Source organism: Emys orbicularis, chromosome 19, assembly GCF_028017835.1.
Source record: "Emys orbicularis isolate rEmyOrb1 chromosome 19, rEmyOrb1.hap1, whole genome shotgun sequence".
Taxonomy (NCBI): domain Eukaryota; kingdom Metazoa; phylum Chordata; order Testudines; family Emydidae; genus Emys; species Emys orbicularis.
The window spans coordinates 1,508,837-1,534,448 of NC_088701.1; the positions used below are offsets into that span (position 1 = coordinate 1,508,837).

Genomic DNA, 25,612 nt, shown 5'->3' on the forward strand with positions numbered 1-25,612 from the left:
GAGCCCAGTCTGGCCCGTGGCAGAGAACAAGCCAGGCAGGAACCAACCCCCCAGCACTGCTCCAAGCCAGAGCAGTGAATGGCCCAGGCCCCACCCGCTGCCTTTCCCACCCCCGGGTGGCCCCGTCTCGCCTGCACCCAGAGTCCAGGGCAGCACCAGCCTGGCCAGGTGGACAGCAGCCTTCCCCACCCACCATGCCCCACTGCGGGGCCCACACTCCGGGGCCGGCTGCTCTGAGAGCGCTTTAGTGCTGCTCACAATCTCCCCCCCCCCCCCCGGGGCCTGAGCCCCCTAAACCTGGGGGGGGCTAATGCAGAGCAGTGTGAGGGGGGCGGTGCTCAGGACCCCACTGGGAGTGGAGGGACCTGTCCCAGACTGGGAGTGCGTGAACCTCCCTTGTCCCCCTGAGCTGTGCCTGCAGCAGCCTCCAGGCCGGCTGTCCTGCTGGGCCCAGCCCATGTCCGGCTCCGAGCTCCCCCTCCATCCCGCCAGCACCCGCACCCCAGGGGCACAGGGAGGGGTAAACGGGCCCCGGAAGAGAGCTGCCTGGCCTGAGGTGCCCCGGGAACTGGTGCTCTGTGATGCTGAGGGCAGCAGAGGTGCCCGGCCCGGGGGGGAGCCCAAACCGAGCTGCACCCCACACACCAGCGCCATAAGCTGAAAGAACCAGGCAGCCAGGGTTAAAATCCTGCGAAGGTGACAAGTCGGGAGCGGTGCTTAGACTGAATCACAGATTTCCAACTCCCCAGGCTGGCCGGCAGCCAACGGAGTGAAAAATCACAAGGGCTTAAACAACCCCAGCCCGGCGGCTCAGCTCTCCGAGTGCTGCATCTTCTGTCCCAGCCCGGCTCTTCTGGCACCGGACGGCTGCACAGGTTTGCTCATTGTTGGGTAAACAAAAGCCAAAAGTCTCCTGTGATCACAGCACTCTGGGAGCTGGAGATTTATGGGGGATCCTAGGAAATATGGCGAGATTCACGGGGGGAGAGGCAGACCCCCCCCATACACACATTGATGGAGCCTCTCCAAGGCAGCTAGAGATCCTCTTGAGTTTTATTGTATCTGTACATCTAAGAGCCCATGTTCACAGTGAGACCAGAGCCGGAGGAATCTCTGGCATTAAGAAGTCCCTTGGCCCGTATCCCGGGCCCGGGGGGGGGGGCTCTACATTCCACCAGTGGCTCGGGGGGGGGGGGGGCAGTGCATTTCCCACCATGCCCGGCCTCGATCCTTAAACAGGAGGGGTGCCCGGCGCAGACAGCTCGGCTCCCTGGTCCCAACCTGGTCCCAGCGTGGGGATGGGGAGCTGCCTGGGGGGAGCGGAGGGGCACACAACCCAATCCAAGCTGGAAGAGAGACTGGGCATGGGCTGATGCCAAGGAGAAATGCCCTAAGGGCCTTGGCATGCCAGGGGGCGCCCCCAGCCTCGGGGGCCGGATTCCCATCTCTGGGGCTGGAAAGCATAGGGCAGGGCGCGGGGCCCATCTCAGCCAGCCGGAGCTCCAGGAGGCCTGGGGCAGTGGGCACGGGCACAGCGGGACAGGCCTGTCTGCCTGCACTGGGGACAGGGCTGCTCTTTCCACAGCCGATGGAAAAGCACTGGACCCGCAACGGGCATGGCCCCAAGTCTTCTCTGGGCGGCACCCCCATGGCTCCAGGAGCCGTATAGACTGGGGGCAGGACCGGGTCTGGTGGCGGCAGGACCAAGCCCATCCCGGCAGGTGCCCGGTGCCCTGGGGGCAGATCTGGGCTCGGGGGCTGGCAGAGTCCATTGCCGAGAAGGGGGGATGGGGGGTCACAGTGTTGGCACGTGTCTCCTGGCTGGGGTCACAGGTGGGTGCTGTCCTTGAGGTCCTCGGAGCGGCTGACGCTGGCTTTCCGGCTGGGGCTGGAGACCAGGGTCAGGGGGTCGGGCCGGATGAGATACCTGTGAGGAGACAAAGGAGATGTTGGGGGGGCCGGGGGCCAGGCAGTTCATTCCCCTCCCCCCCAAATGAGCAGGCTGGCTCTGCCCCGGCCCTCCCCCTGTGACGTTATGAGTGTGATATAATATCTCATTGAAAGGTGACAGGGCCAGAAAGAGTTAATTACCTCCCAGACTGACCTGACCCATGGGTGAACCTTAAGGACTGGTTAGGAAGAGCTGTAAATGAATAGGGCTGTGAAATGCAAATCTTCAGTGTTAGAGATCTCAAGGGTAGATGTTTGCTCAGGGCTTGTGATGTCAGCAAACAAGTCTGGTCTAGTGCTATAGTGTTGATTCAAAGATCAAAAAAGGAATATTAACATTTGTGATGATACTTGAGGGAAATAGTATTATTGTCTCTGTGTCTCTTTGAAGGTTGTGGTAACCTGGATCTGAACTGTTAATGGATAAATTACCCTGTGCTAATTACCAGGATGTTTGAGAGACGGAGAATTAAGCCTATTGTTTTCTCAGGCCGAAAGGCTGCTGGAAATGTATAAAAACCCTGGGACATGATCCTGCTTCATCTCAGATCTGCTTTGGGTTTCAAGAGGGGGAAACCTTAAGCCACAAGGATTGAGATCCCCAGTCACTGACTGGAGCCACCCTGAATATGGACATTGGACTATAACCTATGGACTATTTCTAAAGGGACTTTTGGCAACTACAAGCTCATCTCTGCTATGTATCTGAACCTCAAGAATTGAATTCAAGTCTGTCTGTATATTGATCTTTTAACCAACACTCTCTCTCTTTTCTTTTTTAATAAATTTTAGCTTAGTTAATAAGGATTGGCTCTAAGTGTGTATTTTGGGTAAGATCTAAGTTATCATTGGACCTGGGTGTGTGGCTGATCCTTTGGGATTGGAAGAACCTTTTCTTTTATATGATGAGATAAGATTTTCAGTAATCATCATCGTATCTGACAGGTGTGTCTGGATGGAGGCCTGAGGCTGGGCACTTTAAGGGAACTGCGTTGGTTGGACTCTGAGTAACCAGGGAGGTACTACAGAGGCTGTTTTGGGCTGGTTGGTAAATCTCAGCACTGGAAGATCCACCAGCGTTGGGGGTTTGTCTGCCCCGTTCTGTTTGCAGTTCACCCTGATTGAGTGACCTCAGCTGGCTCCCACGGGCAGCACCTCACACCCCCCTCCCGGGGGGCTGCTGAGCCCGGCCCTCCCCCCTCCCAGGCCCATGGCTGGGGGGTGCTCCCTCACCAGGGGAGGGCCGGGGGAGCCGGATGGGGCTGGGGGCTGTGAGGGAGGCTAAGCCCGGGGATGGGGATCGAGGGGGACGGGTACAGGAGCTGGGCAAAGGGTGTGCGTGCCCCCCCAGAGAGCCCCCCGCCCCCTGCTGGCCGTGCCCCGGCGCCCGGCACTCACACCACGTCGTTGATTTCCAGCCGCGTGTCGGGCGAGGGGTTGAGCAGGATGTAGGACAGCGTGTTGCCGTGGTCCATCATGTCCACTGTGGGGGGGGGGAGAGGGGGAGGGTGAGACCCCTGCCCGGCCCCCAACCCATCCCTGGGCGGAATCAGCTGGCCCAGTACCAGCCCCAACCGCCGCTCAGCCCCACGGGCCCAGCCCTCACGGGACCCCCACGGCCCCAGCCCGCCTGGGACACCCCCCAGCTCAGCCCCTGGGACCAGCCCGCCCGGATCCCCCCCAGCTCAGCCCCCGGGACCAGCCAGCCCAGGACACCCCCCAGCTCAGCCCCTGGGACCAGCCCCCCCAGATCTCCCCCAGCTCAGCCCTTTGGGCCCAGACCCCGCCCCAGCTCAGCCCCTGGGACCAGCCCCCCTGGGACCCCCACGCCCACCCCAGCTCAGCCCCGGGCCCAGCCCGCCTGGACCCCCCCAGCCCTGCCTGCCCGGGCCCCCCCGTACTGTATCCGGTGGCCGAGAGCCCCAGGTGTTTCATGCGGGTCTTGACCAGGGCGCTGAGCTCCTGGCGCTCGGAGCGGCGGTAGAGCGTCAGGCGCTGCTGGCTGATGCGCTCGGCCGCCGTCTTGCTGGGGTGGCGCCCGCCCTTGCGGCTCAGCCGCCGGGCCCATTGCATGCTCTTGCGGCGCAGCAACGGCTGCTCGGCCTGGTCGCTGCCCATGGAGTCGCGGGGCCCCAGGCGGCAGATCAGGGCGTCGCGCGGCTCCCGCGTGTCCTCGTAGTCCTCCACGCTGACGGAGCCCTGCGGCTGGGGGGGCAGGGGTTAGCGCGGGGGGGCCGTCTGCTCCCTGCACCCCACAGCCCGCCCTGGAGACCAGCCCCTGACCCCTGAACACGCTGGAGGGGATGATCCCGCTCCTGAAGGGGGGGGGCGTGAGCGTGAACTAGGGGTGGATGTGGGGGGCAGCCCTGCTTCCAGGGGGGGATGGAGAGGGGGGCGAGCCCTGCTCCCTGGGGGGCTGAATGGGGACCCAGCCCTGCTCCGGGGGGGTGGGGGGCGGATGGTGATGGGCCCAGCCCTGTTCCCAGGGGGGGATGGGGGCCCAGCTCTGATCCCAGAGGGGGGTGGATGGGCCGAGCCCAGTTCCCAGAGGGGGGTGGGGCCCAGCCCTGATCCCGTGGCAGGGGGTGGATGGGCCGAGCCCTGTTCCCAGGGGGGGATGGGGGCCCAGCTCTGCTCCCAGAGGGGGGTGGATGGGCCGAGCCCAGTTCCCGGGGGGGGGAATGGGGGCCCAGCCCAGCCCCGCTCCCTGGGGAAGGCCCCGGCTGCCCGGTCCGCACCTCGGCGGCGGAGAACAGGTGGCTCTCGGTGCGGTAGATGCCGATCGGGATGTCCCCCGTGCTGGAGCAGAGCTTCTGGTAGAGGCGCCCGTACGAGCGGATCCACAGGTCGTCCTCGGTCACCTTCAGCTGCAGGGGAGAGACGGGGTTACCCTGCGGGGGAGGGGATGTTCCCCTGCCCACCCCCCACCGGCCCCTGCAGGGGGACGAGGAGCGAGACCCACACTGAGAACAGAAGGGAAAGGGGGGGTGACGGGGGGGGGGCGTGTGGGGACCGACGGACAGAAGGCTGTGTGTGGGGACCGACCAGGGGTGCCATTTCAGATTTGGTGGGGGCAACTTTAACCGTGATGCCAGGCCAGGGGCTACTTAGGGACCTGAAAACTCTAGTGGTTTGGCAGAGAACTTAGTAATTAGCTGACAGGAGCCCTGGATCGAATTCCTATAGAAAAGAAAGAAAATTCAATTAATATTAGATCCACTCAGCCCTAATACTAACATGTTCTGACAGCTTGTGGCAAGTCACTTAAGGGACCCTGGTTAGGTTTAAAAATGTAAAGTATATTCTTACTTTGGTACTAATTCTGCAGAGAGGGAGACCCCGTCAGGACTCCTGGGTTCTATCTCAGCCCTGGGAGGGGAGTGGGGTCTAGTGGGTTACAGTTGGGGGCAGATACATCTGGGTTCTATATAAGAACATCAGAACGACCTGGGTCAGACCAAAGGTCCATCTAGCCCAGTGTCCTGTCCTCTGACAGTGGCCAGTGCCAGGTGCCCCAGAGGGAATGAACAGAACAGGGAATCACCAAGTGATCCATCCCCTGTCGCCCATTCCCAGCTTCTGGCAAACAGAGGCTAGGGACACCATCCCTGCCCATCCTGGCTAATAGCTACTGATGGACCTATCCTCCGTGAACTTATCTAGTTCTTTTTTGAACCCTGTTATACTCTTGGCCTTCACAACATCCCTTGGCTAGGAGTTCCACAGGTTGACTGTGCGCTGTGTGATGAAGAACTTCCTTTTGTTTGTTTTAAACCTGTTGCCTATTAATTCCATTGGGTGACCCCTAGTTCTTGTGTTTTAAGTGAAGGAGTAAGTAACACTTCTGTGACGAAGTGGGAATGTTCTTAATGTTTTCTCTGAATACTGTGTGGGTGCCTCGGTTTCCCCTATGCATTTCTTAGGTATCTAGGTGGGGGGATCAGGGTGTAATTGTTGCAGAGCCCAAGAAGGCCCCTGTGATAGTGTCTGCACAGAGAATGGCCGACACTCTGTCTCCTGGCAACTAATGGCCAGGGTCCCTCCTCTGCAAAGGTGCCAACTGAAGGTGTTGGAGAACAAAGAGATCAGGTGACCTCCTGGCCCGGAAGAGAGACAAAGGCCAGAGAAGGAGGGGCTGGAGAGTTTCAGTTTGGAGCTGGCTGGAGACTAGGAGTGAGGGCAGATGTGGGTGTCTGGCTCGCTGCCCCCCAGGATGGACCCGGCTGAGGGGTCCAGTTCTCTGTACCTACAAGCTCTGTTTTAGACCATGTTCCTGTCATCTAATAAACCTCTGTTTTACTGGCTGGCTAAGAGTCACGTCTGACTGCGAAGTGGGGGTGCAGGACCCTCTGGCTTCCCCAGGACCCCGCCTGGGCGGACTCGCTGTGGGAAGCGCACGGAGGGGCATATGCTGAATGCTCCAAGGTCAGACCCAGGAGGTGAAGCCGTGTGAGCTTCTTGCCCTGAAGACAGTCTGCTCACAGAGAGGAGACTTCCCCAGAATCCTGCCTGGCTTTGTGGGGAGCAGTTCCAGAGCATCGCCCGGGAACTCCGTGACAACTTCCTTATTCATTTTTTCCAAACCAGTCATGATTTTGTAGACCTCTATCCTATCCCCCCTTAGTCATCTCTTTTCCAAGCTGAAAAGTCCCAGTCTTATTAATCGCTCCTGTCATAACTATAAAGGGAAGGGTAACAGCTCTCCTGTGTACAGTACTAAAATCCCTCCTGGCCAGAGACTCCAAAATCCTTTTACCTGTAAAGGGTTAAGAAGCTCGGGTAACCTGGCTGACACCTGACCCAAAGGACCAATAAGGGGACAAGATACTTTCAAATCTTGGGGGGGGGAAAGGCTTTGGTGTGTGTCCTTTGTTTTAAGGGGTTGTTCGCTCTTGGGACTGAGAGGGACCAGACATCAATCCAGGTTCTCCCCATCTTTCTAAACAAGTCTCTCTTATTTCAAAATTGTAAGTAAAAGCCAGGCAAGGCATCTTAGATTTACTTTGTTTTCTCAACTTGTAAATGTACCTTTTACTAGAGTGTTTATCTTTGTTTGCTATACTTTGAACCTAAGACAGAGGGGGGTCCTTTGAGCTCTTTAAGTTTGATTACCCTGTAAAGTTATTTTCCATACTGATTTTACAGAGATGATTTTTACCTTTTTCTTTAATTAAAAGCCTTCTTTTTAAGAACCTGATTGATTTCTCCTTGTTTTAAGATCCAAGGGGGTTTGGATCTGTATTCACCAGGAGTTGGTGAAAGGAAGGAGGGGGGAAGGGTCAATTTCTCCTTGTTTAAGATCCAAGGAGTTTGGATCTGTATTCACCAGGGAATTGGTGAGAGGTTTTCTAAAAGTTTCCCAGGGTAGGGAATGGTGGCAGCGGACCAGAACTAAGCTGGTAGTTAAGCTTAGAAGTCCTCATGCAGGCCCCTACATTTGTACCCTAAAGTTCAAAGTGGGGATACAGCCTTGACATGGTGGCACAGCGGTGGAGATCGTTTTAAACCCAAAAGCTAGTAAGAGATTTTTTTTTTCCTTCTAGCTGCTTGGAAAGCAGAGCTGAAGGTAGATGCATATCTTATCTCTCCTTGCCTGAAGGCAGAGGTGTTAAGTTTTTTTAACAAGGTCCTTTGTTAAGAGAAGTGTTCAAATAAGCAAACAAACTTTGACTGGTAAAGGCAATTTACAAGCTGAATTGTTTTTTTTTTTTTCTTTTTATATCCTCTGGAGTAGCTTGTTAGAAAGTCTCTGTTAACTCAGCAGCAGCCAGAGCTAAGTACATCCCAGTTTCAGTCAACTGCAGAGGGGTGTGACCCAGCACAAGAAAACAGGAAAATGACTACCAAAGAAGTAGCTAACAAAATAGAACTGGCCAAACTAGAAGCAGAAGAAAATGAAAGAAAACATCAGAGACTGCTTCAAATTAAAAAACTTGAAACAGAGGCCCATGAAAGAGAAGAAAAAGCCAAAGAGGAGGCTCACAAGAGAGAGATGGAGCTGGAAAAAGCCAAAGAGGAGGCCAAAGAGGAGGCCCATAAAAGAGAAGAGAAAGCCAAAGAGGAGGCCCACAAGAGAGAGATGGAGCTGGAAAAAGCCAAAGAGGAGGCGAGAGAAAAAGAAAGGAAGCATGAACTGGAAGCAGCAAGTGCTAGGCAGGATGCATCAGACCATCCTAGCAACTCCTCTCCAGGTACCACTTCCCATCCCAGGAAATTCCCCACCTACAAGGCAGGCGATGATACTGAGGCCTTCTTAGAAAATTTTGAAAGGGCTTGCCTTGGATACGACATCCCTCCAACCCAGTACATGGTAGAGCTGAGGCCGCAGCTCAGTGGACCCTTAGCAGAGGTGGCGGCTGAAATGCCTAAGGAACACATAAACAGTTATGAACTTTTTAAAAACAAGGCCAGAATCAGAATGGGGCTAACACCTGAGCATGCCCGTCGGCGGTTCAGAGCCCTAAGGTGGAAACCCGATGTGTCATTTACCCGACATGCCTACCACATTGGGAAAAATTGGGATGCCTGGATATCAGGAGCAAATGTTAAATCTACGGAAGAGTTGCCCTTCCTATTGCAAATGGAGCAGTTTTTAGAGGGTGTTCCTGAGGAAATAGAAAGGTACATCCTAGATGGGAAGCCCAAAACTGTAACCGAGGCGGGGGAGATTGGAGCCAAGTGGGTGGAGGTGACAGAAAAGAAAAAAGCTAGTAGCAGTTGGAGCGAATATCAGAAGGGGCAAGCCGAAACAAAACCTTATCACCGGGGACAACCCAAGACCCCACCCACATCCCAAGGGAAACCCCAGACGCCTTCTCACCCCACCACACCAGTCTCCATCAACCAACATCGCCCCGGTGATACCTTAGCAGGGCGATGTTTTAAATGTAATGAACTGGGACATATAAAGGCTCACTGCCCCAAGAACCCCAACCGATTACAGTTCATTACACCACAATCACACCAAAGATCCCCAGACCCAGATGCCTCTCTCATACCCTCGGAGCGAAGGGAAACCTTGAGAGTGGGCGGAAAGAAGGTTATCGCTTGGAGGGACACTGGGGCACAAGTGTCAACTATCCACCAATCCCTAGTGGACCCCAAACTCATCAACCCGGAGGCTACAGTAACAATTCAACCTTTCGTGTCACAGTCTGTAACCTTGCCTACAGCCCAGTTGCATGTCCAGTACAAGGGCTGGTCAGGAATGTGGACTTTTGCAGTCTATGACAATTATCCCATCCCCATGCTGCTGGGGGAAGACTTGGCCAACCATGTGAAGCTAGCCAAGAGGGTGGGAATAGTCACCCGCAGCCAGGCTAAGCAAGCTTCCACCCCCATCCCTGTTCCTGAGCCGTCCACCAGGGCCCCGTCTGTGTTACCAGAGACCCAAACAAAGGTGGTGGAACCGGATCCCCTGCCAACGACTGCAACAGCCGTAGTGGATCCAATCCCAGAGACCCAGCCAAAGCCAGTCCCAGAACCGGAACTGGCAACGCAACCAGCACCAGAACCATTGTCAGCACTGAGTCCAGCGCTTGCAAACCCGTCTACAGCTCCAATGCCAGAGGGCACCAGCGAGCCTGAACTGGTGGAAGCAGCAGATAACCCTACCCAAGAGGCTCAGCCAGAGCCTGAAATACCACATAGTGCACATGCGGACAGCGGTTCACAGTCAATGGAAACAGCCCCAGCACCTGCATCGCTTCCAGAGGGACCAAGCCCCAGTCCACAGTCCAAGGAGGAACTGATGTCTCCAGCATCAAGGGAACAGTTCCAGGCTGAGCAGGAAGCAGATGACAGCCTTCAGAAAGCTTGGGCGGCGGCACGGAGCACCCCACCGCCTCTCAGCTCTTCTAACCGATCCCGGTTTGTTGTAGAAAAAGGACTTTTATACAAGGAGACTCTTTCTGGTGGGCACCAGGAAGACTGGCATCCTCAAAGACAGTTGGTAGTTCCCACTAAGTATCGGGTAAAGCTCTTGAGCTTAGCCCATGATCATCCCAGTGGCCATTCTGGGGTGAACAGAACCAAAGACCGGTTGGGGAAGTCCTTCCACTGGGAGGGAATGGGCAAGGACGTTGCTAATTATGTCCGGTCTTGTGAGGTGTGCCAACGAGTGGGAAAGCCCCAAGACCAGGTTAAAGCCCCTCTCCAGCCACTACCCATAATTGAGGTCCCATTTCAGCGAGTAGCTGTGGATATTCTGGGTCCTTTCCCAAAGAAAACACCCAGAGGAAAGCAGTACATACTGACTTTCATGGATTTTGCTACCCGATGGCCGGAAGCTGTACCCTTAAGCAACACCAGGGCTAACAGTGTGTGCCAGGCATTAGCAGACATTTTTGCCAGGGTAGGGTGGCCCTCCGCCATACTTACAGATTCGGGAACTAATTTCCTGGCAGGGAACATGAAAAACCTGTGGGAAGCTCATGGGGTGAATCACTTGGTTGCCACCCCTCATCACCATCAAACCAATGGTCTGGTGGAGAGGTTTAATGGAACTTTGGGGGCCATGATACGTAAATTTGTAAATGAACACTCCAATAATTGGGACCTAGTGTTGCAGCAGTTGCTTTTTGCCTACAGGGCTGTACCACATCCCAGTTTAGGGTTTTCACCATTTGAACTTGTGTATGGCCGCGAGGTCAAGGGGCCATTACAGTTGGTGAAGCAGCAATGGGAGGGGTTTACGCCTTCTCCAGGAACTAACATTCTAGACTTTGTAAGCAACCTACAAAGCACCCTCCGACACTCTTTAGCCCTTGCTAAAGAAAACCTAAAGGATGCTCAGGAAGACCAAAAGGCCTGGTATGATAAACATTCCAGAGAACGGTCCTTCAAAGTAGGAGACCAAGTCATGGTCTTAAAGGCGCTCCAGGCCCATAAAATGGAAGCGTCGTGGGAAGGACCATTCACGGTCCAGGAGCGCCTAGGAGCTGTTAACTATCTCATCGCCTCCCCCACCTCCAACATAAAGCCTAAGGTATACCATGTTAATTCTCTTAAGCCCTTTTATTCCAGAGAACTAAACGTTTGCCAGTTTACAGCCCAGGAAACAGATGACGCGGAGTGGCCTGCAGGTGTCTACTACGAAGGAAAAAGGAATGGTGGCGTGGAAGAGGTAAACCTCTCCACGACCCTGGGACGTCTGCAGCGACAGCAGATCAAGGAGCTGTGCACAAGCTTTGCACCGATTTTCTCAGCCACTCCAGGACGGACCGAACGGGCATACCACTCCATTAACACAGGTAATGCTCACCCAATTAGAACCCCACCCTACCGGGAGTCACCTCATGCCCAAACTGCTATACAAAGGGAGATCCAGGACATGCTACAGATGGGTATAATCCGCCCCTCTACCAGTGCATGGGCATCTCCAGTGGTTCTAGTTCCCAAACCAGATGGGGAAATACGCTTTTGCGTGGACTACCGTAAGCTAAATGCTGTAACTCGTCCTGACAACTATCCAATGCCACGCACAGATGAGCTATTGGAAAAATTGGGACATGCCCAATTCATCTCTACTTTAGACTTAACCAAAGGGTACTGGCAAGTACCACTAGATGAACCTGCTAAGGAAAGGTCCGCCTTCGTCACCCAGGCAGGGGTGTATGAATTCAATGTACTCCCTTTCGGGTTGCGAAATGCACCCACCACCTTCCAAAGACTTGTAGATGGTCTCCTAGCAGGATTGGGAGAATCTGCAGTTGCCTACCTCGATGATGTGGCCATTTTTTCTGATTCATGGACAGAACACCTGGAGCACCTGGAAAAAGTCTTCGAGCGCATCCGGCAGGCAGGACTAACTGTTAAGGCTAAAAAGTGTCAAATAGGCCAAAACAGAGTGACGTACCTGGGGCACCAGGTGGGTCAAGGAACTATAAATCCCCTACAGGCCAAAGTGGATGCTATCCAAAAGTGGCCGGTTCCAAAGTCAAAGAAACAGGTCCAATCCTTCTTAGGCTTGGCCGGATATTATAGGCGATTTGTACCACACTACAGCCAAATCGCCGCCCCGCTGACAGACCTAACCAGAAAGAAACAGCCAAATGCAGTTCAGTGGACTGATGAGTGTCAAAAGGCCTTTAACCAGCTTAAGGCAACACTCATGTCTGACCCTGTGCTAAGGGCCCCAGACTTTGACAAACCGTTCCTAGTAACCACAGATGCGTCCGAGCGAGGCGTGGGAGCAGTTTTAATGCAGGAAGGACCGGATCAAGAATTCCATCCTGTCGTGTTTCTCAGCAAGAAACTGTCTGAGAGGGAAAGCCACTGGTCAATCAGCGAAAAGGAATGCTACGCCATTGTGTACGCGCTGGAAAAGCTACGCCCATATGTTTGGGGACGGCGTTTCCAACTACAAACAGACCATGCTGCGCTACAGTGGCTTCATACCGCCAAGGGAAATAACAAAAAACTTCTTCGGTGGAGTTTAGCTCTCCAAGATTTTGATTTTGAAATACAACACATTTCGGGAGCTTCTAACAAAGTGGCTGATGCACTCTCCCGGGAAAGTTTCCCAGAGTTAACTGGTTAACAATTGTTCTTGGAATAAAACATATTGTTAGTTTTTATATAATCAGTAGTATGTCTAAAGGTACATGTGTCTTGTTAACTCTGTTTTCTCCTAGAACTCCAGGAAGAAATCACAGCCAGTGTGGAACCGAACGTCCAACACTATCTGTGATTTGGGGGGCGTGTCATAACTATAAAGGGAAGGGTAACAGCTCTCCTGTGTACAGTACTAAAATCCCTCCTGGCCAGAGACTCCAAAATCCTTTTACCTGTAAAGGGTTAAGAAGCTCGGGTAACCTGGCTGACACCTGACCCAAAGGACCAATAAGGGGACAAGATACTTTCAAATCTTGAGGGGGGGGAAAGGCTTTGGTGTGTGCTCTTTGTTTTAAGGGGTTGTTCGCTCTTGGGACTGAGAGGGACCAGACATCAATCCAGGTTCTCCCCATCTTTCTAAACAAGTCTCTCTTATTTCAAAATTGTAAGTAAAAGCCAGGCAAGGCGTCTTAGATTTACTTTGTTTTCTCAACTTGTAAATGTACCTTTTACTAGAGTGTTTATCTTTGTTTGCTATACTTTGAACCTAAGACAGAGGGGGATCCTTTGAGCTCTTTAAGTTTGATTACCCTGTAAAGTTATTTTCCATCCTGATTTTACAGAGATGATTTTTACCTTTTTCTTTAATTAAAAGCCTTCTTTTTAAGAACCTGATTGATTTCTCCTTGTTTTAAGATCCAAGGGGGTTTGGATCTGTATTCACCAGGAGTTGGTGAAAGGAAGGAGGGGGGAAGGGTCAATTTCTCCTTGTTTAAGATCCAAGGAGTTTGGATCTGTATTCACCAGGGAATTGGTGAGAGGTTTCTAAAAGCTTCCCAGGGTAGGGAATGGTGGCAGCGGACCAGAACTAAGCTGGTAGTTAGCTTAGAAGTCCTCATGCAGGCCCCTACATTTGTACCCTAAAGTTCAAAGTGGGGTACAGCCTTGACAGCTCCTCATACAGAAGCTGCTCCATCCCCCTCATCATTTCTGTTGCCCTTATTGGCACCTTTTCCAGCTCTAATAGATCTGTTTTGAGATGGGGCAGTCACATCTGCGCACAGTATTCAAGCTGTGGACATACCATGGATTTATATAGAGGCAACATGATATTTTCTGTCTTATTTTCTATCCCTTAATGATTCCCAACATCCTGTTTGCTTTTTTTGACTGCGCTGCACATGGAGTGGATGTTTTCAGAGAACTCTCCACAATGACTCCGAGATCTCTCTCTCGGGTGGTAACAGCTAATTTAGACTCTATCATTTCATATGTATAGTTGGGATTATGTTTTTCAATGTGCATTACTTTGCATTTATCAACATTGAATTTCATCTGCCATTGTGTTGCCCAATCACCCAGTTTTGAGAGATCCCTTTGTAGCTCTTCGCAGTCTGCCTGGGACTTAACTAGCTTGAGTAGTTTTGTATCAGCTGAAAATTTTGCCACCTCACTGTTTACCCCTTTTTCCAGATCATTTATGAATATGTTGAATAGGACTGGGCCCAATACAGACCCCTGGGGGACACCACTATTTACCTCTCTCCAGTCTGAAAACTGACCATTTATTCCTACCCTTTGTTTCCTGTCTTTTCACTGGAGTGCCTGGCACGGCTTTCAGGATCATCTAATCAGCCTTAATCTACTTTAATGACAAGTCTTTTGTTATCTTAATCACCTGCCCCTGGTTATAAACACACTCCCGCTGAGAGCAGCACAGAACTCCTCACATAGAATCACAGAACTAGAAGGGACCTCGAGAGGCATCTAGTCCAGTCCCCGGCACTCCTGGCAGGACTAAGTATTGTCTAGACCATCCCTGACAGGGGTTTGTCCAACCTGCTCTTATAAATCCCCAACGATGGAGATTCCACAGCCTCCCCAGGCAATTTATCCCAGTGCTTAACCACTGACAGGTAGGAAGTTTTTCCTAATGTCCAACCTGAACCGCCCTTGCTGCAATTTAAGCCCATTGCTTCTTGTCCTGTCCTCAGAGGTTAACAAGAACAATTTACCTCCCTCCTCCTGGTAACAACCTTTTATGTACTCGAAAACTGTTCTCATGTCCCCTCTCAGTCTTCTCCTCTCCAGACTAACAAAGCCAATTTTTCAATCTTCCCTCATAGCTCATGTTTTCTAGACCTTTCATCATTTTTGTTGCTCTTCTCTGGACTCTCTCCAATTTGTCCACATCTTTCCTGAAATGTGGCGCTCAGAACTGGACACAATACTCCGGTTGAGGCCTAATCAGTGGAAGAATCACTTCTCGTGTCTTGCTTACAACACCCCTGCCAATACATCCCAGAATGATGTTTGCTTTTTTTGCAACAGCGTCACACTGTTGACTCATATTTAGCTTGTGATCCTCTATGAGCCCCAGATCCCTTTCCACAGTACTCCTCCCTAGGCCGTCATTTCCCATTGTGTATGTGCAACCGATTGTTCCTTCCTACGTGGAGTACTTTACATTTGTCCTTATTGAATTTCATCCTATTTACTTCAGACCATTTCTCCAGTTTGAATTTTAATCCTATCCTCCAAACCACTTGCAACCCCTCCCAGCTTGGTATCGTCTGCAAACTTTATAAGTGTGCTCTCTATGCCATTAGCTAAATCATCGATGAAGATATTGACCAGAACTGGACCCAGAACCGATCCCTGCAGGACACCACTTGTTATGCCCTTCCAGCATGACTGAACCACTGATAACTACTCTCTGGGAACGATTTTCCAACCCCCTTATAGTAGCTCCATCTAGGTTGTATTTCCCTACTTTGTGTGCAGTTAACTATGTACAGTTAAGAGCTCTGTCTGGAGTTAGGGCATGTGCTGTGAGCAGAGTACAAAAGTCGACCCCCTGCCCCTTCTAAATGGCGCCCCTTGGACAGACAGAGGGCTGCATGTGGGGATGGACAGACAGAGGGCCGTGTGTGGGGCCAGCCAGCCAGCTAGCCAGAGGGCCGTGTGAGGGGATGGACAGACAGAAGGCCGTGTGTGGGGCCGGACAGACAGCTGGCCAGAGGGCCGTGTGAGGGGACGGATAGACGGATGGACGGAGGGCTGTGTGTAGGGATGGACAGACAGAGGGCCGTGTGTGGGGCCAGACAGACAGCTGGCCAGAGGGCCGTGTGAGGGGATGGACAGACGGATGGACGGAGTGCTGTGTGAGGGGACGGACAGACAGCTGGACGGAGGGCCCGTGTGAGGGGATGGATGGACGGAGGGCTGTGTGTAGGGACGGACAGACGGAGGGCCGTGTGTGGGGATGGATGGACAGATGGACGGAGGGCTGTGTGTGGGGATGGACAGACAGAGGGCCGTGTGTGGGGATGGATAGACGGATGGACTGAGGGCTGTGTGAGGGGACGGATAGACGGATGGACGGAGGGCTGTGTGAGGGGATGGACAGACAGCTGGCCAGAGGGCCATGTGAGGGGACGGACAGACGGATGGACGGAGGGCCGTGTGTAGGGACGGACAGACAGAGGGCCGTGTGAGGAGACGGACAGACAGAAGGCCGTGTGAGGGGACGGATAGACGGATGGACAGAGGGCCCGTGTGAGGGGACGGATGGACGGAGGGCTGTGTGTAGGGACGGACAGACAGACGACCGTGTGTGGGGACGGATAGACGGATGGACTGAGGGCTGTGTGAGGGGACGGATAGACGGATGGACGGAGGGCTGTGTGAGGGGATGGACAGACAGCTGGCCAGAGGGCCATGTGAGGGGATGGACAGACAGAAGGCCATGTGAGGGGACGGACAGACGGATGGACGGAGGGCCGTGTGTAGGGACGGACAGACAGAGGGCCGTGTGTGGGGACGGACAGACGGATGGACGGAGGGCCGTGTGAGGAGACGGACAGACAGAAGGCCGTGTGAGGGGACGGATAGACGGATGGACGGAGGGCCGTATGAGGAGACGGACAGACAGAAGGCCGTGTGAGGGGACGGATAGACGGATGGACGGAGGGCCGTGTGTGGGGATGGACAGACAGACGGCCGTGTGTGGGGACGGATAGACGGATGGACTGAGGGCTGTGTGAGGGGACGGATAGACGGATGGACAGAGGGCTGTGTGAGGGGATGGACAGACAGCTGGCCGGAGAGCCATGTGAGGGGATGGACAGACAGAGGGCCGTGTGTGGGGCCAGACAGACAGCTGGCCAGAGGGCCGTGTGAGGGGACGGACAGACAGAAGGCCATGTGAGGGGACGGACAGACGGATGGACGGAGGGCCGTATGAGGAGACGGACAGACAGAAGGCCGTGTGAGGGGACGGATAGACGGATGGACGGAGGGCCGTGTGAGGGGACGGATGGACGGAGGGCCGTGTGAGGGGACGGACAGACAGAGGGCCGTGTGTGGGGACGGACAGACGGATGGACGGAGGGTTGTGTGAGGGGACGGATAGACGGATGGACGGAGGGCTGTGTGAGGGGACGGACAGACAGCTGGCCAGAGGGCCGTGTGAGGGGATGGATGGACGGATGGACAGAGGGCTATGTGTAGGGCCGGACAGACAGAAGGCTGTGTGTGGGGACGCATCACCGGCCAGATAGATGTGTAAAGCAGAGGGATGGATAGGACAGGTGAGAGGCAGGCAGAGGGACGCAGACACACATGCCCAGAGGCCGGGGTGAGGGGCAGGTGCCAGGCAGCGCCCGGCCGGGTACTCACCGCACACAGGAAGCCGGAGCCTGGCATGGAGTCAAGTCCCAGGAGCAGGCGGGTGATGGAGATCATGTAATCCTTCACGAACGACTGCAGGACGGGGGGAGGGTCAATGGGGAGCTTTCTGGGCCACCCCCCACCCGACTCCCCATCTCCCCCTGCTGGCAAGGAGGGGGTGGGGGCGGATCGCACAGTGCAGCTCGGTGTGGGCAGCCTGGCCCCTGGACCAAGCACAGCCGGCTCTGGGCTGGCACGTCCTATGCGGGGGTGATGGGGGCTGGAACGTCCCACGGGGGGGGGGGGGCAGGAGTGGGGGGTTACCTGGATGGCTGGTTACCCAGGAGTGGGACTTTTCCGGAGCAGGGGGGTTACCTGGTAGAGAAGGAGGCAAGGGGATGCAGGGCTGGGAGTGGGGGAGGGGGTTCCCAGGAGCAGGGAATAGAGGGTATCCCCAGGGCGGGTCCCCAGGGACAGGGAGGGGAGGTCCCTGAGGGTGGGGTGGGTCCCCAGGGAGGGTCCCCAAGGGCAGGAAGGGGGGTCCCCAGGGAGGAGGGTCCCCGGGGTACCTGGTAGAGCAGCGTGTCCAGCATGCTGACGCTGAAGACCTTCCCCGCAGCGAAAGGCAGGCGGAACATGAACACCAGGTTGGAGCCGTTCTCCCGTTCCTTCTGCGGGACAGAGCGAGTGACTGGGGCACAGCGTGTTGCAGGGTGCGGGGTGCAACGGGCCGGGGCGCAGCAGGGGACGGAGGGGTGCTGGGGGTGCAGCACGGGACAGGGGGCCGGGGCGCAGCAGGGGGAGGGGCGGGGTACAGGGCAGCGCGAGGGGGCGGGGGCCGGGCGCAGCGGGGGGAGGGGGCAGGAGACCGGGGCGCAGCGGGCGGACGGGAGCAGGGGACTGGGTCAGCACAAGGGGGGAGGGGGGCCGGCCAGGCCGTACCTTCTCCAGCTTGGACAGGGCCAGCGCGTAGCGATCCTTGGCCTTGAACTGCATGAAGCGCATGTTGGCCGGGTGCGTCAGCTCCGTGATGATGTTCAGGCCTGGGAACAGCCTGCGCCGGGCACAGAGATGGGGTCAGATGGGCTCCTGGGCCCAGCCCCCCCTGCTCTAACCACTAGACCCCACTCCCCTCCCAGAGCTGGGGAGAGAACCCAGGAGTCCGGGCTCCCAGCCCCCCGGCTCTAACCCACCAGCCCCCACTCCCCTCCCAGAGCTGGGGAGAGAACCCAGGAGTCCGGGCTCCCAGCCCCCCGGCTCTAACCCACTGGATCCCACAGCCAGGCAGGGAACCCAGGAGTCCTGGCTCCCCCCCCTCCCCTGTACCTGAACAGCGTCTGGACGTTGACAATGGTTTTGGCGTCGGCCATGTAGTCCTCGTCCGCGATCATGGAGCTCTCCTTGTCCACGACCACCATGTTGGCAGCAAAGGTCACGCCGCAGCGCAGCAGGTCGTCCAGGCTGGGGGCCGGGGGGTCAGCGGTCGTGCCAGGCAGCGCCACCCTGCTGCACACCCCTCCCGCCCCACGTGTGCCCAGCCTCCCCCCCCCCCCCCCCGGCAATACCGCGGGCCCTTCCCGTGCCCGGCCCCCACTGGCTTCCACCCCGAGGGCCTCCAAAACCACCCAAATGGTGACGCCGACGGGATGGGGGCAGGCGGGGGGCGGCCAGGGGGGGCGGCCAGAGCTGGCCCGTGCCACCGGCCTCCCAGTTCAGCCCGGGACGGTGCCCGAGAGCCCAGGGCCAAAGCGGGGGTGGCAGGAGATCCAGAGGAGACGAGCGATTCAACCTCCCTCCCTCCCGGGCCCGCAGGCGGAACCACGAGGCTGCCCCCCCCCAGCCCCTCCCGGGACCCCGGCTACGGTCTCCACCCCCCAACCCCGGCTCACGCTGTTCGGTGCTGGACGAGCCCAGGAGCCCCCCCCAACCCTCCCCCCGGTCCGCCCCATGCGGCACCTACTCACTTATCGATGGAGCCCACCATGTAATAGACCAGCGGGAACCAACAGATAGCCTCCAGGAAATGGGTCTCCGGCCTGCAAGGGAAGGGGGGTGGCAGTGGGGGGGCAGCCCCGGGCAGCACGGACTCGCAGACCGTGGGAGGGGCGTATCCCTGCCCCCACCCAGTCTGCATTACTCTGCCCCTGCCCCACAACTCTGCCCCCCAGCCTCTGCCCCCCAACCCCGCGCCCCTCAGCTTCTGCCCCCGCCCCACTGCCTCCTGCCCCCAACCCCACACCCCCTGGCCTCTGCCCCTGTCCCACTGCTCCTGCCCACACCCCACTGCCTCTGCCCCCCAACCCCACGCCCCCCAGCTTCTGCCCCTCGCCCCACTGCTCCTGCCCCCAACCCCACAGCCTCTGCCCACACCCCACTGCCTCCGACCCCACCCCAATGCTCCTGGCCATGCCCCGCTGCCTCCTGCCCCCCAACCCCACACCCCCCGGCCTCTGCCCCCGCCCCCAGCCCATGCCTGTGCCCTGGTGGCCGCCCCCATCCCCTTTGCCCGAGGCAGGCCCCGTACGTGTTCTCCAGCAGCAGCACAATGGGGTTGAGCTCCTTGCGGGGCCGGTAGTAGGCCCGCAGCGGCACGATGAAGTTGTACAGCCCGTTGGCGGCTCTCTCAGCCGAGACGATGATGAGCTTGTTCTGGAAGTGGTAGGCGCGGGCGTCCTCGTATGGGTAGTGGTGGCAGCTCTGCGGGGGCAAGCGGGGTTCACCGGGGGCACAACCCCCCCATTCCCTGCCAGTGCTGAGACTGGCGCCTGTGGCCGCCCAGGGATCTGAGTGGGCTGGGGGTACAGCTGGCTTCTGGGGTGGCAGCACTGCGGGGGTTAAACCCCACCGATCCCCCAGCTGGGAGGGGGCATGACCCATCCCCCATTTCCCACCAGTAAAGTGGGGGTTAAACCCCACCAATCCCCTGGCTGGGAGGGGGCGTGACCCATCCCCCATTTCCCACCAGCAAAGCGGGGTTAAACCCCACCGATCCCCCGCTGGGAGGGGGCATGACCCATCCCCATTTCCCACCAGCAAAGCGGGGTTAAACCCCACCGATCCCCCGCTGGGAGGGGGCGTGATCCATCCCCCATTTCCCTCTGATCCCCAGCTGGAGACCTGGGACTGGGGTGGGGGGGTGACCCCCTCCCCATTCCTTCCTGGACCTATACGTTGGGGGGGGTGGTTGTATCATCCTTTGCTCACTTGTGCCCCAGACAGGCCATGGGTAGGTGCACTACCCCCCATCCTCTCCCACCCTCTGCCGTGCCTGCCCCCCAGCCCCTCACCTGCAGCCTCCCAGGGGGACCGGCCATGTGTCCCTGGGGTGGCCCCAGGGGCAGGGCAGGGGCCCCTGGGATGGTGCTGGGGGCCCAGCTCAGGGCCCCTTGGCATCCCCCCCCCCACGGGCGTCTTGCCCAGCCCTGGCAGTACCTTGTCCAGCCGCAGGCAGCAGAAGGGGATCTTCTCCTGGACCAGGTGGCAGAGAGTGGGGGAGCTGCCGATGTAGGGGGAGTTGGTGGGGTAACCCTTCACCCAGCTGGAAGACCAAGAGAGAGGGGGGAAGGAGGAGCTGGGGGGCAGGGAGAGGGGGAGGCTGGCACCCTTTGGGGGGCCTCATGCCTCATAGAATCATAGAATATCAGGGTTGGCAGGGACCTCGGGAGGTATCTAGTCCAACCCCCTGCTCAAAACAGGACCAAACCCAACTAAATCATCCCAGCCAGGGCTTTGTCAAGCCTGACCTTAAAAACATCTAAGAAAGGAGATTCCACCACCTCCCTAGGGAACCCAGTCCAGTGCTTCACCACCCTCCTAGTGAAAAAGTTTGTCCTAATATCCAACCTAGACCTCCCCCACTGCAACTTGAGACCATTGCTCCTTGTTCTGTCATCTGCCACCACTGAGAACAGCCGAGCTCCATCCTCCCTGGAACCCCCCCTCAGGTAGTTGAAAGCAGCTATCAAATCCCCCCTCACTCTTCTCTTCTGGAGACTAAACAATCCAAGTTCCCTTAGCCTCTCCTCATAAGTCATGTGCTCCAGCCCCCTAATCATTTGTTGCCCTCCGCTGGATTCTTTCCAATTTTTCCACATCCTTCTTGTAGTGTGGGGCCCAAAACTGGACACAGTACTCCAGATGAGGCCTCACCAATGCCGAATAGAGGGGAATGATCACGTCCCTCGATCTGCTGGCAATGCCCCTACTTATACAGCCCAAAATGCCGTTAGCCTTCTTGGCAACAAGGGCACACTGTTGACTCATATCCAGCTTCTCGTCTACTGTGACCCCTAGGTCCTTTTCTGCAGAACTGCTTTCTAGCCATTCGGTCCCTAGTCTGTAGCAGTGCATGGGATTCTTCCGTCCTAAGTGCAGGACTCTGCACTTGTCCTTGTTGAACCTCATCAGGTTTCTTTTGGCCCAATCCTCTAATTTGTCTGGGTCACTCTGTATCCGATCCCTACCCTCCAGCGTATCTACCACTCCTCCCAGCTTAATGTCATCTGCAAACTTGCTGAGGGTGCAGCCCACGCCATCCTCCAGATCATTAATGAAGATATTGAACAAAACCGGCCCCAGGCGCATAGCCCCAAAGCGCCAGGCCGAGCGCATTGGAGCTGGGCAGAAGACGCGGGCATCCCGCCAAGCCGAGCAGCTCCTTCCATCTGGGTTAGTGCCACGGGGCATGGGCGTCTGTCTGTGCCCTGGGCAGCCCTCAACTCTCGGGGGTCCCCCGTGTGCCCCCCAACGCCGCACGCCCACGTGCATGGAGACACACGCACATGCTGTCGTTGGCAAAGCCCCCATGGGGTCTCCCATGCCAGGGGGGAGCATGTGGGCATTGGGGGATCGCGGCTCCCGACCCACGGAAAGCCACCCCCTGCCCCACTGCTATAAACATTTCCCGTTGGGACCCTGCAGGGGGCGCTGCAGATCCAGGCCTGAATTTGGGGGGGCAGCATGGGCGTACCCCAGAGGCAGGTCCCTACGTGCCCCGATCCCCTCCGTCCCCATGGCCCCTCTGTGGACGGGGCCAGTCAGGATGCTGAGACCCCCCCAGCTCGAGCCGCATCACACAGGACCCCGGGGCGGGCGGGTCCTTACGTGCCGGAGGCGGCCGCGTCGTCGTCAGAGTGGGTGGCCTCGTCCTCCGACTGGTCGCTCAGGAGGTCGAAGGTGGGGCTGGGGATGGCGTCCACCACCTCCAGCACGGGGGCGATGCTGTGGCGTTTCTCGGTGCCCACCGGGTCGGCCGGCAGGCCCAGCGTGGTCCCGTCCGCGCTGTCCGGGCTGCTGCCAGAGTCCGGCAGGTCCATGGCCACCGTCCCTGCATGGCCGGGGGGCAGGCGGGTCAGGGCACTCTTGGGGGGGCAGGACCCTGAGCCCAGCCGTCCCGGCTGCCCCCACACGCCTCCCCCGGCCCGCAGGGGAGCATCTGGGGCAGCCAGGGGCCGATTCAGTGACACGCCCCCCGAGGGGGGGCAGGCTGAGCTCCAGCAAACTCGTACCACATGGTGCCACCCAGCTGGGCTGGACTGGACTTGACCCCGGCCCCCAGCTGGGCCCTGCCCCATCAGCCACCTGGTGCCCTGCCCCCCTGGTTCGGAGAGGGGGCAGCTGGGCCTGTGCTGGGTGGGGATTGGCTGGGGAGGGGCGAAGGGCTGGCTGGGGATTGGTGGGCCCCATGCTGAGTGATGATTGGCTGGGGAAGTGTGAAGGGGCGGGTGGGAATTAATAAGGGAGGGTGGGGCCCAGTGCTGGATGATGATTGGCTGGGGTAGTATGACAAGCCAGATGGAGTTTGGTGGGAGTTTGGCAGGCCCCATGCTCAATGATGATTGGCTGAGGAGGAGTGAAGGGCTGGCTGGGGATTGGTGGGGGACTCCGGGGTGGGGTGGGGGGTCCCATGCTGGGCAGTGATTGGCTGAGACCTGACGGGCCAGTGGGGGGGTGGTGGAGAAGGCTGGGGCTTGGTGCTGAGTTCTGATTGGCTGAGGCAGGGTGAAGAGCCAGCAGGGGATTGGTGGAGAATTGGCGGGCTCCGTGCCGGATGGCGATTGGCTGGAGAAGTGTGAAGGGCCGACTGGGGACCAGGAGCCCCGTGCGGATTGGCTGGGGCGGGGTGATGGGCGGGGAGGCTGGGGGCTCACCCATGCTGGCGATGATGCTGTGCACGGGCAGACGCGTCAGGCCGTGGTAAGCTGGGGTGGCCAGGCGGCTCTGGTGCAGATGCTCCTGCTGGCGGAAGATGAAGGCCGAGTTCTCCTCCTTGGAGATGTTGATGTAGAAGCAGGTGTCGGAGGAGGCCAGGATGTGGCAGGGCCCTGGGTTCAGCAGGATGTTGTTCTTGTCCTCCCGGCACACGCCGATCAGGCACACCCCGTACCTGCCGGGCAGCCGGGGTCAGCGCCTGGGACCCCCGGGAGGGGGCTCAGCCCTGGGGAGCTGGGGGAGGGAGGCATGTGTGCAAGCCAGCTCGGAGTGCGTGGGGGTGCAATATGCGTGTAGGCCTGGCTGGGGGTACGTGTGCTCCTGAGCAGAGAAGCATGTGCAAACTGGATCATGCGCATGCACAGGGGTGCATGTGGGTGAGGATGTCTGTGCATGTGCAAGGGCATGTAAGTGTGTGTCTGCATGCGTGGCATGAGTGTGCATGTGTGTAAGTGTGTGCAAGGAGATAGAAGAGTGTGCCAATGTGTGTAAGTGTGTGCACAAGTGTGTGACCATGTGCACAACTGTGCACGTGTGCGTGCATGTGCAAGGGTGTGCACCGATGTGTGTAAACGTGTGCATACGTGTGTGAGCATGTGCACAACCATGCACATGTGCGTGCATGTGCAAGGGTGTGCATCAATGTGTGTAAGCATGCACACCAGGATATAAGCATGCCCATGCGCGTGCAAGCAGATGGAAGGGTGTGCATCAATGTGTGTAAGCGTGTGCATAAGTGTATGAGCACGTGTGTGAGCGTGGGCACGAGCATACACGTGTGCGTCCATGTGCAAGGGTATGCCAGTGTGCCAGCACACGGAGGTGCACACATGGCGTGTGGAGCCGCCCTCCCCTGGCCCCGCTTACCTCTTGTGGGCGTGGAAGGAGGCGTAGGTGAAGCTTTTGCCCTGGTATTGACCCAGGAACTTGCTGTCCCCCAGCCGGACGTGGTAGACCTCGTTGGCCGAGCAGCGGCTGTACATCCTCTGCCATTGCTCCGGCGAGGCGGGGCTGTCTCTGAGGGGGGAGAGATGCCCCCCACGTGCATCACAGCCCTGGGGTCGGGGGGGGGGGTCTCCTGACCCCCGCCCAGGAGGGAGGGGAGCCCTGGCCTGTGGACTCACCCCGGCGAGAGGACTCCAGGCCAGTGTCGCTGGCGCCTGGGTCACGGCAGGGAAAGTCCACGGGGCTCCAGCCATGCACAGAACGCAGGGGGGGATCTCCCAGAGCTGGGTAGGGTTGGGGCCCCTCCCTCTGCTGCTCGCCCAGCTCTGGATGCGGGGGCTCCGACCGCAGGGTCGGCCCCAGGACAAGGGGCCCCAGCGTCTCCTCCTGGCCCGTGACCCAGGGGCAAGCGCGTACCCTCCCCCTGCAGCCCGTCACCCCCCAGGCCCAGCCCGGACTCACCTGGACAGGGGCTGCCAGGCGCTCGGCCGCGGCTTGAAGGGCTCCATGGGGGCAGTTCTGTCCAAAGGCACCAAGGGGCAAATGAGAACCAACCCCATCCCCCACCCTGGCAATCGGCTCAGGCTCTCTGCACACTCAGGCAGTTGCTGCTCGGGCTAGGCTCCCCCACCCTGCTGCTGACTCCTGCCTCCCCCAGTGCCCCCGATGCTGTTTCCTCCCCCGCCCTGGCACTGGCTCCTGCCCCCCTTCTTTCTCAGTGCTGCTGGGGCGTGATTGGCAGGACCCCCAGAGCAGTGGGGCTGAGAGTCAACACCCCACTGGGATGCGCTGAGTGGGATCCCCAGCCCCGAAAGTGATTGGCTCAGGCTCTGTGCAGACTCAGGCAGTGCGGCTGGGTCTAGTCTGGCCCCAGCTGGGGGCAGTCAGCCGGCGACGGGCACAGCTACTCACTGTCCCCGCGAGGTGTGGATCAGCAGTGTGATGAGGGTGGAAGTGGCTGGACACACACAGTTCAGAGCCAACATGGCGTACTTGAATTCTTCTTCGCAGACCACGTGATCTGGAGAGAGAGATGCACATGGGCTGGGAGCCAGGGCCGGGGCTATCCAGGAGGAGCTGGGCCCGCTCCCCCAGCCGCTTGCTTCCTTCATCCGTCCCTTCCTTCTTCCCTCCCTCCGCCTATCATCCTGCCTCTGCTAGCTCTGTCAGCTATCCGTCCACCAGCCACCCGACCACCTTCCCTCCTTCTATAGCTATCCGTCCATCCCCGTCCACTCCTCTATCTGATCCATCCTTCAATCCCCGTCCTCTCCTCTGTCTG

At 57.7% G+C, this 25,612-nt stretch overlaps 1 protein-coding gene across 1 annotated transcript in view; it reads right to left on the reverse strand.

Moving 5' to 3' along the window:
- Positions 1-1,827: 1,827 nt before the first annotated feature.
- The window catches only part of LOC135891528 (potassium channel subfamily T member 2-like), a 49,690-nt gene continuing 25,905 nt past the window's right edge, over positions 1,828-25,612 (reverse strand). The window contains exons 15-30 of the mRNA XM_065419078.1: positions 25,243-25,351; positions 24,793-24,849; positions 24,253-24,402; positions 23,325-23,560; positions 22,279-22,501; positions 20,608-20,746; positions 19,700-19,872; positions 19,140-19,211; positions 18,502-18,636; positions 18,118-18,229; positions 17,745-17,846; positions 17,185-17,268; positions 4,689-4,817; positions 3,852-4,155; positions 3,349-3,433; positions 1,828-1,927 (exon numbers count right to left, since the gene is read on the reverse strand). Of these exons, the coding sequence (XP_065275150.1) occupies positions 1,828-1,927; positions 3,349-3,433; positions 3,852-4,155; positions 4,689-4,817; positions 17,185-17,268; positions 17,745-17,846; positions 18,118-18,229; positions 18,502-18,636; positions 19,140-19,211; positions 19,700-19,872; positions 20,608-20,746; positions 22,279-22,501; positions 23,325-23,560; positions 24,253-24,402; positions 24,793-24,849; positions 25,243-25,351 (2,210 nt within the window). The remainder of the gene's footprint in view (positions 1,928-3,348; positions 3,434-3,851; positions 4,156-4,688; positions 4,818-17,184; positions 17,269-17,744; positions 17,847-18,117; positions 18,230-18,501; positions 18,637-19,139; positions 19,212-19,699; positions 19,873-20,607; positions 20,747-22,278; positions 22,502-23,324; positions 23,561-24,252; positions 24,403-24,792; positions 24,850-25,242; positions 25,352-25,612) is intronic.